The 16,942-nt window shown below is 43.8% G+C and overlaps 1 protein-coding gene across 2 annotated transcripts in view; it reads right to left on the bottom strand.

Annotated features, from left to right (window-relative positions):
• The window catches only part of XPO6 (exportin 6), a 96,399-nt gene extending 79,838 nt beyond the window's left edge, over positions 1 to 16,561 (bottom strand). The window contains exon 1 of one of the 2 annotated variants that reach the window (XM_014838016.3): positions 15,983 to 16,561. In XM_014838016.3, the coding sequence (XP_014693502.2) occupies positions 15,983 to 15,985 (3 nt within the window). In that variant the 5' untranslated portion in view covers positions 15,986 to 16,561. The remainder of the gene's footprint in view (positions 1 to 15,982) is intronic. The other variant, XM_014838017.3, reaches the window with a different exon arrangement.
• Positions 16,562 to 16,942: the final 381 nt, after the last annotated feature.

Here is a 16,942-nt window from a genome sequence, read left to right as displayed (position 1 = left end):
TCTGTCTCCTATAAACAGATAAAAATAAAATCTAACTTGGTGATAACTTTTCCTACCAAAATAAAATATACCAAGTAACAATGAAAAGCCATATTTTTAACCTATTAAATTTGCTACAATTTTCTTAAGACAACCTAATGTTGATGAGTGTATTTATCTACAGCTGGTACTAAGAATAAACTGGTATAACCTGTCTGGAAAACACCTGATGATGAACCTTAAAAATGTTCATACTGAATCTGGAACTATTCTAAAATAAAAGCTTTATTAAAAAAAAAACAAAAAACTTCATACCCTTGGGCCCTTCTGGGAACCTAGCCTGAGGCAAACTTCCAAAATACAGAAAAAGCTTTTTGCAAAAACATTAATCACATATTATTTACAATGGCAAAAAAATGGAACAATCTTACTACCCAAGAATCCACGCAATGCAGTATTATACAGCCATTGTAAATATTTATAGAGTATTTAATCATTTGGAAAACCATTTACATAACGTTAAGAGGAAAAGGCAGAAGAAGAAAGTGCATTTACAGTGTGACCTCAACCATATTTAAAAAGTAAATAGAAAAAAAAGACTAGAAGGAAACAAATTAAAATGTTATCAGAGGATGAATCAGACAGTGGTGATTTCTTGCCTTTTTTTTACTTATCGATATTCTACAGAGTTCACAATACTTTTTACAGTCAGGAAAACAATAATTAAGCAAAATCAAGAGGTGGCTGAGAAGACTTTACGATAGCATCAGCACCTACTTTAATTGCCAAACAGTACTAGAACCCAGAAGGTGCAGAAATTGAGCTAAATTACTGGCCACAAATCTTGGAAGGCGTGGATACCGCAGTTTGCAGACGAGGGTGTTTGTTTGTTTGTTTAATAAATCCCTATGGGAGAAGAGTATACAGGAACTCCCCGTACTATTTTTGCAACTCTTCTGCAAGTCTAAAATTATCTCAAAATAAGATGTTTAAATTATACAAATAAATCCTTGATAGATCACTTAATTTGTCTTTCTCTAAAAACAGAATGCAGAATGCAGATGAATAATTTCCTGGGCAATAATAAAGCACGTGGCTCCTTTCCTCATGAATCAAATAAGTCTTTCCTGTAGTAGTTGCCTTCACAGAAATCACCTGGGCTGCTTAGTAGACGCCTTGTTCTTCAACATTTCAAAGCTTTCATCTTCAAGATCTGACCTAAACACACTGAGCTTTTTCATTCTATGTATATCTGTGGCTCCATCTGCCCAAAATGGCCCTTCTGCTTCCCCACCATGACTCATTCCCCAAATTCTTTGCCTGGTGACTTCCTCCTTCTACTCTGAAACCTAGCTCAGTTGTCACCTCCTTTGGAAAGCCTCCCCTGATACAACCCTCCCATCCCTAATTTGGCCAGGCTTTTCTTTAAGTACAGTTGTACCTCTTACAAGGTTCTATTTCTGTACGTATCCTCCAGCACCTCCAGCACTACAATCACTTGATGACATGCACACCTCCTCATCCAGGGTTATAAACTTCTGGAAATTCTATTCACCCCTTCCCATGCTTACAATCAATAGCTGTAGACCAGATTAATTTCCAATTATTTTACAACTCAGTTGCAAGCAAGGCCCCAAATTCACCAACAAGGCTTCCTCCAGCTCCTGACTTTCCATTTCAGTAAAGAACTACAAATTACACACATTTCAGGGCATGGACTCACACCACTAGTTAAGTATCTTTCCAACTTTCTCTAAATCGGCAATGTTTGCAAAGGCCCAAGATTCGCCCAGTATTAGGAATTGCTTTCTTTCTACACCTAGAGTATGGTGACACCAAATTTTAACATTCTACTCTTTATCTATAACTTCTATTTGCCAACTAAGAACTTTAACTTCCTCGTATCTTTTCATTTGCATCACCAGTTCTATTAGTCGAATTTCTTTGGGGGATTATCTTCCATAAAGTAATGAAGACTTTTATAACACCCAAGTCATAATCCTGAAGAGTAAAGAACCCCAGGCTGCACTGAGCGATGAGGTGGGCCCACTCACTAGCCAGCTAAGTGACACCTGAAGGCATTGCAAGTCATACCTTTTTAAAACAGCACATGATTTATCAAAGGCTTGGAAGGTTACTGACAAATAATCAAAAACACAAGTGTTAAATATCAAGACTCTACTGAGTATGCCAATAAAAACTGTCATCTCAGGGCCAGCCCTGCGGCTGAGTGGTTAAGCTCGCAAGCTCTGCTTCAGCCGCCCAGGGTTTCGCAGGTTCGGATCCTGGGCGCGGACATGGTGCCACTCATCAGGCCATACTGAGGCGGTGTCCCACACGCCACAACTAGAAGGACCCACAACTAAAAATACACAACTATGTACCAGGGGGCTTTGGGGAGAAAAAGGAAAAATTTAAAAAAATAAAATAACTGTCAACTCAAAGCTCTTTCAGACTGTTCACTATTAAGATGTAAAAGCAGATTCTTTTTCTCAAAATGTTTTATTTCTTTGAGGTCTTTTCAAAAGCCTTCCAGTTTTTTCTCTTCATAAGAAGTCTCCTTTACAGAAACAGCAGGATGTGACTTTTCAGCCCTTCTCAGTAAGGTATGCCTGTCCTCAGAGCTCTGGAGACACAGACCAGTCACCCCCACAGTAAAATGAGATGAAGGCCACATGGTGCTCCTTAAAGATAAGGTATGTGCCTGGATCTTTAATCTGCTTGTGAAAGAAGAGATAAGAGAGGATGGAGGGGAGGAAGGAAGAATATATACTGATTTTCAAACAATAAATGTCAGGTTTTCAAGAAATTTCAGGTGTACAGAGAGGTGCTATGACCTACAGTCCCAGGACAGGTGACTTCCTTTAACCAGCTGTAGACTCTCTGCCACCAGGGGAATTTCAGAAAATCAGAGAAACCCTAAGCGTAATCGGTAAACTCTCCTCTGAAGCTACTTCATATATCTTTAACATCCTAAACTTATCTTCTGCTTCATAAACCCAATTAACAGAACCACCAACAAATGATTACCAGAAAAATCACTTCACCAAGGTGAGCTCTGCAACTTTCAGGCAATGGCATTGCTTTCCTACAATTAAACCTGTTCTTACATTATGTTATGACAAACAAATATGAAGCCAAGTGGGGAGGAATATATGTCTTAACTACATGGATCACAGACAAGGGTAAATGTATGATGGTTTGGAAAACTATCAGATTATGGTCCCATCACTCAGGCAATCATTTCATTCAAGTTCTCAATATTAGTACATATGAAATGTTAGTGTTCTTATTCTGACTAAAATCAACCAAATATGCAAGCTATTCCAAACCTGACTAATTTTATCAACATTCTAAAATTATTCAAAGAAATTACCTTTTTTTTTTAATTGCTGGCTGACCCAATGAAAAAAATGTAGGAAGATCAGGAGACCAGGAATGGTCAGCTGGCATAGGAAACACATATGACAATAAAATATCAAAAGATGTTCCACTTCACTCATAATTTTAGGGGACTGCACATGTAATTCCTAAGGGGCCATTTTCACTCTTCACATTAAAAAGTTTAAATGGCGTTAGCCAGAAGGTGGGGAAACAGAACTATCCCATCAGTGAGAGTATAGACTGATACAATCTATTTGTAGGAATAGCACTATCTACTAGAATTTTTAAATGCATTCTTTGCCCCACAATTCCACTTCTAGAAATTTATCCTACATCTCACGAAGTGGGCAAAGATAGATTCAATGTGTTTATTGTAGTACTGATGTATTAGCAGCAAACACTGGAAATCTAAAATAACCAACATTAGGAAACTAGGTAAATACATACAGGCAGGCAGACCATGTTCCAGGGCAAAACAATAAAAGAATAATCCACACTAATAGATATCCCAATTGAGTTACTGAACTTCAGCAATATAGATTTCTTCCAGCAACCATGCAAAAAAGACAAGTTATCTCTAACAGAGGTAAAGGGAGAGCATTGGATGAATTAGGCTAACCTGGCTTTTCCACACAACATCATACAACGGAGAAACGTCTAGAGAATTCGTAGGAAAAGAATGTATAATCCATGAGCATTACACTCAAAGAGGTTGCCATTTACAGATAAGGACAGCAGACAGACATTTTCAAACATGAAATAATTCAAGGAATATAGAAACCATGAATTCTTTTGGAAAAAAACTATCAGCTAATCAATATTAAATGCACTAAAAGTGTTAAGAAAACACTCAATCCCAGATGGTGGAACAATGTCTACAAGATCTGAGGGAAAGAGTGCAACCCAAGAATTTTATACCTAGCCAAGATGTCCTTCAAATATAAAAGAAAACTTTTTTTTTCTTTGAGGACGATTAGCCCTGAGCTAACTACTGCCAGTCCTCCTCTTTTTGCTGAGGAAGCCTGGCCCTGAGCTAACATCCGTGCCCACCTTCCTCTACTTTATATGTGGGACGCCTACCACAGCATGGCTTTTGCCAAGCAGTGCCATGTCCTCACCCAGGATCTGAACAGGCGAACCCCAGGCCACCGAGAAGCAGAATGTGCAAACTTAACTGCTGAGCCACTGGGTCAGCCCCGCAAACAGACATTCTTAATTCACCAAATAAGGCAACCTTTTTATAAAATGACAATAAAACCAAGCTAAGAGGGAGATGAATCAAAGAATTCAGATATGGAAAGACCCTAATTGAAAGAACACATGAAAAGCACCGAATCCTTTAAATATAAAAACTAAGACTAAATACTGAGGGAATTATGGTTATATAACAGCCTATAAATGCTCTAAACACACTGAGAAAGTAAAATAACAATTAAGAGTGAGGAGAGGGAAGTGGAAGGAGTGCAAATTTTATTTTTCTTATTATAAAGTTCACTGATTCTGCCTAGAACTAAAATATGGAATATATACATTTATTAAAAAATGCCAACTTCCTAATGTTTCTCATAATCTTTTTCTTTAACCTACAGGGATTTATCAAGAGCTAATGATTATCAGGGCCAGCCCAGTGGTGCAGTGGTTAGGTTCCCATGTTCCACTTCGGTGGCCTGGGGTTCGCCAGTCTGGATCTCAGGTGCAGACCTAGCACCACTTGTCAGGCCATGCTGTGGTAGGCGTCCCACAGATAAAGTAGAGGAAGATGGGCACGATGTTAGCTCAGGGCCAGTCTTCCTCGAAAAAAAAAAAAGATAAAATTTTTTTAAAAAGAGCTAATAATTATTGAAGCAAAGATTTATTTAAAATTTGACAATTCCCTTTTCAGTTTCCCTTGTTTCTTTTTCTGCTGTTAAATTCAAGTGAGATGGATAGACGTCAAAGGCAATATGCTTAATGAAAAAAGTCAGTCTCAAAAGGTTACATATTGCAAATTACATTCACATACCAATCTCAAAATGACAAAAGTACATAGATGGAGAATGGATTAGTGGTTGCCAGGAGACAGGGAGGGGGGCTACAAATACAAAGAGCATAAGGGTGTCCTTTTGTGGTGATGGGACAGCTCTGTGCCTTGACTGTGGTGGTCGTTACATGAATCAATACACAGAATAAACTGCACAGAACTATACACACACAAATAAATGCAGATTAAAAAGTGGTGAAAACTGAGTAAGGTCTGTAGTCTAGTCAATAACTGTAGTCTAGTCAATAACTGGCATGTACCAATGTCAATTTCTGGTTTGATATCACACAGCTACATAAGATGTCACCATTGGGGGAATCTGGGTGAAGGGTACATGGGACTCTGTACTTGTTTTGCAACTTCCTTGTCAGTATATAATTATTTCAAAAAGTATAGTTTTTTAAAACATGGAAGAATAGTAAATTGATTTTCTTTTATTTTAAAACTAGTATGATCCAAAAAATCAGCACGATCACTTTTTTAATAAAAGTACTTATTTTAGGTATCCATCTCCCTTATTCAGATAGATAGATAGGTAGACAGAGAGACAGATACAAAAATAAATGAAATGTTTATATAATGTTAATCATAGTTGAGGGTAGTGGAACTCGAGGTGATTTTGTCATGTTCTTTGTAGCATTTGATACTGCCTGATTTTTAATGAGCACGTCATTTTTATAAAAACTATCCAGGCGTTACTCTTAAAAAGACAATCTTCCCTGGTCTGATTATTAGCCAATTTAGAAACAAATGCTGGGGCTTTTTTTCCTAACTGCATTTAGCTCATAAAATACCTTCACCTTTTCAGGGAGTCTAAGACCAGAGACTATTTTCATTAGAACCTTCACAAAAAACAGCAGCAGGCTGCTCTAATGTAAATGAACTACTGCATCTGCTAAGCCTAATGGGCTTCACTGAAGTGAAAGGCATCAAGAAACCAAGCAACTTTCCTTTCTGCTGGGGTGCTGTAATGTTGTCCAGCTACCACTGTGCCCTCAATAGACATACTTTTTCTAGTCTACCACATTAGAGGATATGCAGCGATGTCTATTTTCTCTTTTCTCAGCAAACTTTTACCATCTTGCCCTTTCTATTACGAGGCAAATTCTGCAAGTTTTAAGGTTAGATGACTAGATGTACTGTTTTTCCTGGGACAATATACCCACTTGGGCTACATTTCAAGTAAATACGCCTATGCCAATGTGCACCGGCTTAAGAAGAAACCTAGTGACATAGAAGAAACATGGTCTGTGGAGTTGGAACCTTGGGTCTGAATCTCATTATCAACTTGCTATGTAATTTTGGACAAGCTACTTACATTACCCTCCCAGAACCTCAGTGTCCTCCTCTTCCTCAACTGTAAAATAGGAAGAGATAATAATACTTACCTTGCAGGGTGGCTGCAAGAGATTAAATGAGCTACTGTATACAGCATACACGAAGTCCCCAAAAGAATGGCTAGCACTGAAGGAAATTATGAAACACGCACAGCCCTTTCTTCTCCCCCTAAACTCCAGCTTCCTTCCCTTCCCATCGGCCTCTTTCACGTCCCTCACTTCTTTCTGCTTCGTGGGTTTCCCTAGTTAGTATCTAGAACTCCCTCACTTCACCCCACCCCTACTCCCAAGTGTTCCCCAGCAGCTCTCCCAGTAGCAATTACCTTGTGGAACCTCCCAGGAAGTTCTACACAGTATTTGTTCTAACAACCACCTTTGCTCACCTGCTCGCCACCACCACCTGTCCAGGGGAAAGATACTGTTACCTGAGCTTGCTGGCTGCATGGGTTTGGAAACAGGGTGTTTACTATATTTATACTCTATTTCAATCTTACCTTACCACACTCTCCAAACACTGCTATCATCATTTACTAATCTCAAGGGCCCACCTTCACCTTAGATTTCGACACCTGACTATTTCAATTACCTAAACATCTGTTGAATGCTTGGTGGACGCTTGAAATGCAAAGAGGAGTAAGACTTATCCTGATATGGACTCACAAAGCAAGAATTAATCCTCCCCACCCCTAGGCTTGGAGAGGGAGTAAGGGGGAAGGAGCAAGGGAAAGAATGGAAGAGGTTCACATTTTGCTCTTTAAACTTCTAAATTGTTTGACACTTACCACAAGAGTGTAGACTTGTAATTCTTATATAATAAAAACAAATCAAAATTTTAAAAGCCAAAAAAACGCTAACTATAATCAAAGATGATAAATGTTAAACTAGAGGCTGGAAAGCCCCAAAGAGGTTATGTTTACAGTGCCCTTGAAATGGGAGGTAATGTCTCACCTGCAAAAATGAAGAAAAGGACATTTAAGCAGAGGGAACAGCACTGAGCAAAGGCAGAGACGTTCGAAAGCCTACTCAGTGTTCTAGCAATGACAAGCAGTTTCTTGTGGCCAAAGAACAAGGTATAATTTGAGAATTCTTTAAAAGATATTCCAAATAAGTCACTTTAAGCATTTAATAAATCGTCTTCACCATCAGAGGACTAAAAGTAAGTGAAATTGTGAAAATCCAGGGCCTATGTGCTTTCCACTCCTCTGCCATGATAAAAACTTAGTCTGATAACAATGGGACTCTGATTTGGGGTCAAGTGACATGATCACATCTGAGTTCCATGAGGTAGCTGTGGCAGAATACAGAAGACAGACTGTTGGAGGAAAAACCTAGAAGCTGTCAAGACACCAACAGTGAAAGCAAGGGACAAGGAAGGACAGCCTGACCTACGTGGAGGGAATGGAGAGGAAGGCCAAAGTCAGGACACAAATAAGTTAGCAGCAGCATCACCAGGCCTACAAGGCAAAGAGGAAGTGAAAGATGACTCAGGTTTATCATCTGAGTATCAAGTGAATAAGGTCATTAACAGAACTAGGGCATGGGGACGATGGATTTGTTTAGACATGCTTAACTTGATATCTACAGAACACTCAGGTGGATGTCCAAGGTGGAGAGGAGAGCTGAGTTCTCAGTGGTATACAGGTCACAGCTGAAGCCAGGAGAAAGAAGACTAAGGGAGGCTGCACCAAGAAAGTAATATCATAGAAGCCAAGGGAGCCAAGAAAGAAAGGCGTAAGGACTGAAAAGAGGCTATTTATATTGGATTCAGCACCAAAAAGTTAGAGGTGATCTTAAAGAGTGAAGACAAAAAGTCAGTCTGCGATTGGGGGGAGGAGTATGTGAAAAAATAGAGGCAGAGGGTAGCAGCTACAGAGTCAGCAATTCCCTTCCTCTTCACTCCAGCCACCTGTGCTGTCACATCTTCCTTGATTTAGACATGTATGTCAACAATCCAACGACTTGAAACTGTCAACATCCTTGTCCTGCCCAGTGCCAATTATCTTCATCTCAAGACAGCAGCAACTGCCCACCTACCTACAGACACAGCTGAATCCCTTCTTTTATCAGCCTGTGGCCCATCTCCTGTCATCTCTTCCATTCCCACCAAATCCAAATCACCATTAAAATTTCCCACTGTTCCCAATCACCAGGTGGGACTGCCCCTAGGCCTCCAAAATCAACTTGAGCTTTTCCTTTTTTTTCCTTCCTTGAATCTGGAGTAAGTCAGAGTTTTAAGTGACAACTTCTAGCTCAAGTTTTCCTCTCCACTCCTAATTCCATATCCAAGAACAGATCTCTGTCACATCCATACAGGCACAGTGTCATATCTGCTTTCCCATACCAATCTAACCTACACACAGCAAGTAGATTAATGTTCCTTTAAGGAAAACAAACAGCCAAAAAACAAAGCCAAACTCCCTAGAGTGGTAATGGAGGCCCTCTGTAATCTAATCAAAAACTACCTTTACAGCTTTCTCTCCAACTACTACTTCACAAAAAACCTCCACCATGGGCAAAACCAGTCTATTTGATGCTTTTCTTTTTTTTTTTTTTTTGAGGAAGATTAGCCCTGAGCTAACATCTGCTGCCAATCCTCCTCTTTTTGCTGAGGAAGACTGGCCCTGAGCTAACATCTGTGCCCCTCTTCCTCTTATTTGATGCTTTTCTTAACATTACACATTTAGTTACACCCTTCTCTTCTGAAATAGCCTCTCTCCGCAAGTTTTACTCATGGTAGGGAACATAACTTACTCCCTCTCTTTAAAGCCACCTTTGAACACCCAAGACCTCTACTGCATTCCTACCACAATTTAACCATCTACTATGCCAGGAATTGGGATACATCAGTGAACAAAGCAAAATCTCTAGCTCTAGAGAGTTAATATTTTAGCAGAAGGTAACAAAAAGTAGACCTCATAAATAATGTTAAGTATATAAAATGTTTCAAAATTGTAAACGCTACAAAAAGAAATAAAGCAGGATATAAAGGACCGGGAGTTGTGGAGCTAAGGGATTACAATTTTAAATAGGATGGTAAGGACAGGCCTCATTGGGAAGATGATTCTTGAGCAGGCTTCAAGAAGGTCATTAGTCATGCAACTATCTAGGGGCAAGTGCACGCCCAGCAGAGGCAGCAGCCAGGCCAAAGCCATGGGGCAGGAACGCACCTGGAGAGTCTGAAGAACAGCAAGGAGGCCAGGGTAGCTCAGCAGCATGAGCCAAGGGGAGAGTAAGAGGAGACGGGTTCAGAGTGTAACCATGGGCCAGAACACGGAGGGTACAGTGGGTCATGGAGGAGCGTGTGGGCCGCTATTAGCGTCAGTGTAGGTGAGATGAGGAGCCACAGGAACAGAGCAAAGACATGACCTGCTTTAGATTTTTCCAAGGATCACCAAGGCTAGGGTGTTAAAAAGAGTCTATAAAGGGGCATGGTCAGAAACTAGGAGAAGGTTAGGAGGTGACTGCAGTAATCCAGGCAAGAGATGACGAAGGCCTGAACTAGAGTGGGAGCAGTAGAGGGAATAAGAAGTGATAAAATCCTGGCTACATTTCAAAGGTAGAAAACAATCAGCTTTCATGATAAGGACCAGATGGGGGAATGAGAGAAAGAAAGGTCAAGGATGGCTCCCAAGTTTCGGGCACAAGCAACTGGAAGGATGGAGCTGCCCTCAAATGAGATGGAGAAGACTTAGAGGGGAAGCTCAGAAGTTGAGTTTTAGATGCTACACTTGACATGCCTGACAAATAAGCCTGCAGGTCAAGGAGGCAGTTAGATACATGAGAACTGCAGCTGAGGAAAGAGGTCTGGAACGGGAGCTCACTAGCTCTGAGGCCTAGGGCACGCCAACTCCTCAAAGATCAGTGAGACGAGGAAGAAACCAGTGAGATAGGGGGAAAACTGAAAGCACATCTTAGCGTCCTGGAGGCCAAGTGAAGAAAGACTTAACACAAGAGGGAGTCTTCAACTTGTCCAATGCTACTGATAGATCAAGTAAGGCAAAAACTGAGAACTAACCATTCCAGGGCCACCCCATGGCCGAGTGGTTAAGTTCGTGTGCTGCGCTTTGGCGGCCCAGAGTCTGGCCGGTTCGGATCCTGGGTGCAGACATGGCACTGCTCATGGGGTCCCACACAGCACAACCAGAGGCACTCACAACTAGAATATACGACTATGTACTGGGGGCCTTTGGGGAGAAGAAATATAAAAAAAGAAGATTCGCAACAGCTGTTAGCTCAGGTGCCAATCTTTTAAAAATAAAAAAAAAGAACTAACCATTCCATTTAAGAACGATGTGGGGAGGGGTCTTGACAAGTGAGCTTAAGAAAGAATGGAAGGTAACGAACCAGAGAACACTCTTACCTGGAGTTTCGCCAAGGGGAACAAAGAAATGGGGCAGCAGCTGGCCAGGAAAGTAGGAGTAAAGGTATTTACCACAAGAAAAAATAACACGTTTGAGCCGCATGCATGTATGCACACGAAGCTCTAAAAAGTCCTACCCACTCAAATGTTAATTCCTTCCTTCACTCTCCCTTGACACCAATTATTTTCTATTATCTTTACTGATATATACCTGATCTTCCTAACTATTTGCAAACAACTTTTACTTGGAAGGCCCTTTTTTGCCTTGTCCAACTGTCCAACTCTTCCTAATCATTCATGACAACTATTCCTCCTGGGAAACCTTCCCTGGCTTCCCTCCTCAGTTAATCTCCCTCAGATACGCTACCTTTGTACCAGTGCATGCTTGTCCTAACGCCCTTATCACAGTCTCTTGTAATTATCAGAATATATGTCCCTTCTTCCCCACTAAACTGACTCCTAGAGGGCAGGGGCAATATTACCCCTCTTAGGGTGAAAATATAATAGTTAAGAACCCTGACTCTTGAGCCAGACTGCCTGGGTTAAAATCCCTGTTCCACCACTTGGTTGCAGTTTGACCTTGGGAAGTTGCCTAACCATTCTGGGCCTTGAATGTTCTCATCCCTTAAAACAGGAAATAGGGGGCAGGCCCATGTTGTGGAGGCATCCTACATACAAAAAATAGAGTAAGAATGGCACAGGTCTTAGCTCAGGGCTAATCTTCCTCACCAAAAAAAGAAGGGGGGGGGCAATAAAAATAGCCTCTGCCTCCTGGCACTGTTTGGAAGAGTAAATGAGTTAATATATGTAACGTGCCTAGCATATGCTAAGTCCTATAAATATTAACTATTCTATTATTATATTGTAATCACAGTACCTAGGAGTTTAAACTTGATGCAGGAAGTCAGTAAATTATTTCACAAATGAACAAACTGAGGCACTAAAAAACTCTGGCCTACTGTAGAGAATTACTTCTCTATGCCACATTAATAGAGTTTTTGTTTTTGTTTACCAGGTAATTTCATTTGACCATGCCATGTACTAATTTTTCCAAAAGCTGTTTTTCAGTCATTTCTCAATATTTAACCTGTCTCCCAGACTACCTCTAACTTACGTGACTGACATACAGGACTTCTGAGTCCTGCTGAACCTTTCCCTGCCGTCTCCCCACACCACCACGGCTTCTGCATACCCCCACCACATGGTGCACGATGCAACACTGTTGACCAACAAGTGAACGACACACTATCTGAGGGGCCAAACTCAGGTCTGATTTTGCCTCTATTACAGGAACCAGTCAGGGAAGGTGACATTCAAAAGCGAGAAGTTTGTAACCTAAGCAACTAAAAAAACACTGATTTAAGCAAGGACTCAATTTTGCACAAAATTTCCACAATAAGCAACAGTTTGTTCAATATCAAGTAACAACTTTTCACAGAAATAGTGGGAACCTCTAAGATGCTACATCACTTAAGAACTCCTGGGAATTAAACACAAAATGATTTAACCAAATGCAGTTTCAGCACAGCTATTCTAGTAATTCTGTACTGCAACTACAAAACTTTTTTAACTAGTTCTAAATCTGCAGGTCAAGATCCCCCTTCCTAGAGAGACAGTTTAAAAGAAATTCCCATACTCCCCAGCCCCCATCACTATGCATCTCAGAACCAAACAAAATACAGTCAGATGACATTCCCGATCATCTTCCACGTGAGGTGGCACATGTACTGCAAAGACCACAGGCTTTGGAGCAGAGCACCTTGGGTCCAAACGCCGGCTCCACAGCTTATTCAACAGGCATCCTACAGCAGGTCCACTGACCTCCCCCTCTGGGAGTAATGGCAATAACGTAATCTAGCAGGGTTGGTGTGCTTACCTGATACTGAACAACTGAAAGAAAAATGAATAAATGAAAAAGAGGTAGCTTATAGCAGATACTTAATAAATGGTACTTTTTATCATATTACACCAGTTTCATCTTATGAGAGTTGAAGTGTTAAAAAGAAGATATTAAAAAGGCCCAAAGTTATATGCCAACTAATACTCTTCAAAGTAAAAATGTCACATCAGTAAGAAATGGAGAGGAAAAAGTTCCTGGAATAAAAAAAGAACTGTGATCCCCAGAAAAGACCCTCCTCCTGAAAGACACAAACGAGGCAATGGCTTCCTTGCATTTTGGGGACAATGCCTGCACCGCCCACACCCATGACCCTGGAACACCTACAGATGAATTCCTGGTGTCATAATGCAGAAAGGATATGATTCACCTATTCACCTCACATCCACTGTGGCCACCTCTATATGCTCAAACAAGCGAGGTCTAGGTTACAGAGACCTTGACTCAAAACTTCTCAGAAAAAAATGCACATGGTGTACATGAAGTCAACCCACTCTATAATTAATTGCTCAAAGGTGGTCACTTTCATAATGCTCTCCTGATTGCCAATTAAAATGAAACCTGAATACAGGGTGCCTGGCTTAGTCAATAACCAATAAAATTCTGTCCAGCGGTTCTAAAGCAACGTCGTAAGCTCCCTGAGGGGAGGTACACGTCTGGCTTGTTCATCTGACATTCCCTAGAGCCTGGCATATGGTGGCTACTCAAAATTCATTGAAAGATTTGCACACCCATGTTCACAGCAGCATTACTCACAGCAGCCAATACACAGAAGTAACCCAGGTGTCCACCAACAGGTATAGGCACACGATGGAATATTATTCAGTCTTAAAAAAAGAAAATTCTGACACAAGCTGCAACACAGGTAAACCTCAAGGACATTATGCTAAGTGAAATAAGCCAGTCACAAAAAGAAAAATAGTGTATGATCCCATTTATATGAGGTACCTAGAGTAGGCAAATTCAGAGACAGACAAGCAGAACAGCGGTTGTCGAGAGATAGGGGGAGAAGGGTATAGTGTTATTGTTTAATGGGTAGTTTCAGTTTTGCAGATAAAAAAAAGTTCTGGGGATGGATGCACAACAGTGTGAAGGTTACTTAAGGCTACTGAACTGCACGCTTAAAAATGGTTAAAATGGTAAATTTAATGTTATGTATATTTTACCAGGATTTAAAAATAAAATGAGGGGCCAGCCCCACGACGCAGCGGTTCAGTTCGCACGTTCTGCTTCTCGGCAGCCCGGGGTTCGCCAGTTGGGATCCTGGGTGCGGACATGGCACCGCTTGGCAAAAGCCATGCTGTGGTAGGCGTCCCACATATAAAGTAGAGGAAGGTGGGCATGGATGTTAGCTCAGGGCCAGTCTCCCTCAGCAAAAAGAGGAGGATTGGCAGTAGTTAGCTCAGGGCTAATCTTCCTCAAAAATAAATAAATAAATAAATAAAATGAAAAAAATTTCATGAAAAGAATAAATGAAGGGGCCCGCCCAGTGGCGCAGCAGTTAAGTGCGCACGTTCCACTTCGACGGCCCAGGGTTCACTGGCTCAGATCCCAGGTGCGGACGGGGCACCGCTTGGCAAGCCATGCTGTAGTAGGTGTCCCACATATACAGTAGAAGAAGATGGGCATCAATGTTAGCTCAGGGCCAGTCTTCTTCTTAAAAAAAAAAAAGTATGAAGGAAGGAGTACTATTTCCATCACTCACTAAATGATGTTATATCTCATACCTTTGCATTATTCATTAGAGAATTCCTATCTCCACGTCTTACAGACGAGGAAATTGGGACTCAGAGAGCTTAACTGGTCTGCGACTATTCTACATATAGTATCTACTATCCAGTGCTGCTAGGCATTGCTAGTGTGTTCTATCCGACTGCTGGTAAGCCCCATGAAATCCAAGGTTATGCTTAAGTCTTCTTTCTAGGCCCAGAACCTAACGCACCACCCACAGGCCTCCTGAAAGTTTTGAAAATGCCACCGGCCCAAACATCCATATAACTGAAGATGTCACTGCATCCCTCTCTCTACTAAACCCCTAACTCGGCAGGGGTAAAACGGGCAGCCTTAAGAACACAGGCTGGGCAATCGACCACTCCCTGCGGGCTTACTAGGTGCCAAGAGCTGGGGCACACAAAGGTTCAGACGATTTCATCTTCGAGGGAACTCGGTCTACCGCGGTAGACAGCTAAGGCTCAGAAACAATTACAACAACAAAAGGACAAATGCTTAACAAAGAGATGTGAGTACACAAACCTACAGGAATACTGAGAGCGTCTATGGGCCTGGAAAATGTGGGAAGTATCCTCAGAAGACGCAGCTTCTGAGCCAGATGTGGAAGGATGAAGTCTTCCAGGCACTACCAGGGCAAAGGCCAGAGGATGTGGCAGAGAGAGAAGCTGACCAGGTGTCAAAAGAACACGACTGATCCCGATTTTGCTGTTACTGAGCTAAGCGAGCTCTGCGAATCACAAACCCTCTCTGTTCCCCCATATATAAATCTACAGCAAGACCCCCGTCGCGCTCGGTGCGTTACATCTAATAGGAGCTCTGAAGTGAGACTGTCTGGGTTCAAATCTTGCCGCTGTCACTTAAGAGTCACCTTGAGCTGAGTACTCACTCGCTTTGTGCCTCAGCTTCCCCACTTCAGACCAGAAGGCTGGCGTGCTAATCAAATAATACATGTCAGTCACTTAACACGGGCCAGGCACACAGTCAGCCCTCAATAAATAAACGATTGCTACTGTCACGCCGAGCTGCAACGTGGGCGAGGCAAACACCAGACCCAAGGGTCGTGCCTGCGGCGCTTCCAGGTCCCTCCCAGCCCTGCGCCGTCCCTGGGGGGATGGGAGCTCAGCGCCGGGGCTGCAAGCCCTGCACGCATGTGTCACTGCCGGCTCGGCACGCGCCTCTCCCCGCCCCGGGAGAAGCGATGGCTCAGCAGTCCCGGGCCCGCTCCCAGCCCTCGGGCCCGGCACCCGGAGGGAAGGGGCTCGGACCCCACTTACCATGCTGGCCGGGGCGGGGGCGGCTCAGGTGAGCTGGCTCTCGGGCTTCGGACACGTCCCGTTCGCACAGTTCAGGTCATGGTCCCGGCAGGCTCGGGAAGTTCCCCGCCCATGCAAAGACGACCACTTCCCCACCCGGGCCCGCGGGGTCCCTCTAAAAGGAGCGCGGCCCCCCGGCCGGCCTCATCGGGGACCCCCGGCACAATTCATCCAGACCCACCCGCCCCTCCCCAAGGAAACTGCAGAAGCAGGAAATGGGGCTCGGAGGCCGGCGAGGCGGGCAGCGGCTCGGGGCCCCCCGCCCGGGCCCGACCCCCGAGGGGAGGCTCCGGGCCCAGGCAGGGGCTCCCCGGCCTCCGCGCTCAGAAGCGGCGGCGGGCCTGGCCCCGAGGCTGAAGGGGCGGAGGCTGACGGGGCCCCGGCGGCGCAGCCCGGGCGGCGGGCTCAGGCGAGAGGCCCGGGCACCCGCGCTGTCGTCGCCGCCTCGGCCCGCACGGCCGCCGCCCCCCAGAGCATCCCTGCGCGAGCCCGCCCCGGAGCCGCCACTCGCTCGCGCCGCGCGGCCACCCCCCGACCAACAGCCCCAACGCGCCGGAAGTGGCGAGCGCCCGGCGCGGCCCCACGGCGCGGCCGCCGGGCTGCGGCGCTGGATCCGGACCAATCCGGAATCGAGCGGGCGGGGGAGGGGGCGCGGGGCGGGGCCGCACCTGACGGCGACGCCTGGCCCCGCCCCGCGCCCGCCGCCCGTCCACGAGGGCCGGCGGCCATGTTGGTAAAGGGCGCCTGGCCCGCCATCTTAGTAAAGGCGGGGTTTCTCTTTCGCTTCGTTCGCTCATTCATTCCGCGGATGTTTCGGGAGCGCGGTCTACGCGCCAAGCCCGGGCCTAGAAGTCAGCGGCACGCAGCCCTTGCCCTCCTGGAGCTTACATTCGTTCGGTCCGCGCACATTTTAGCCCTGCT

The sequence above is a fragment of the Equus asinus genome, chromosome 14 (assembly GCF_041296235.1).
Source record: "Equus asinus isolate D_3611 breed Donkey chromosome 14, EquAss-T2T_v2, whole genome shotgun sequence".
Lineage (NCBI taxonomy): Eukaryota > Metazoa > Chordata > Mammalia > Perissodactyla > Equidae > Equus > Equus asinus.
This window is presented reverse-complemented; position numbering and strand designations above follow the sequence as displayed.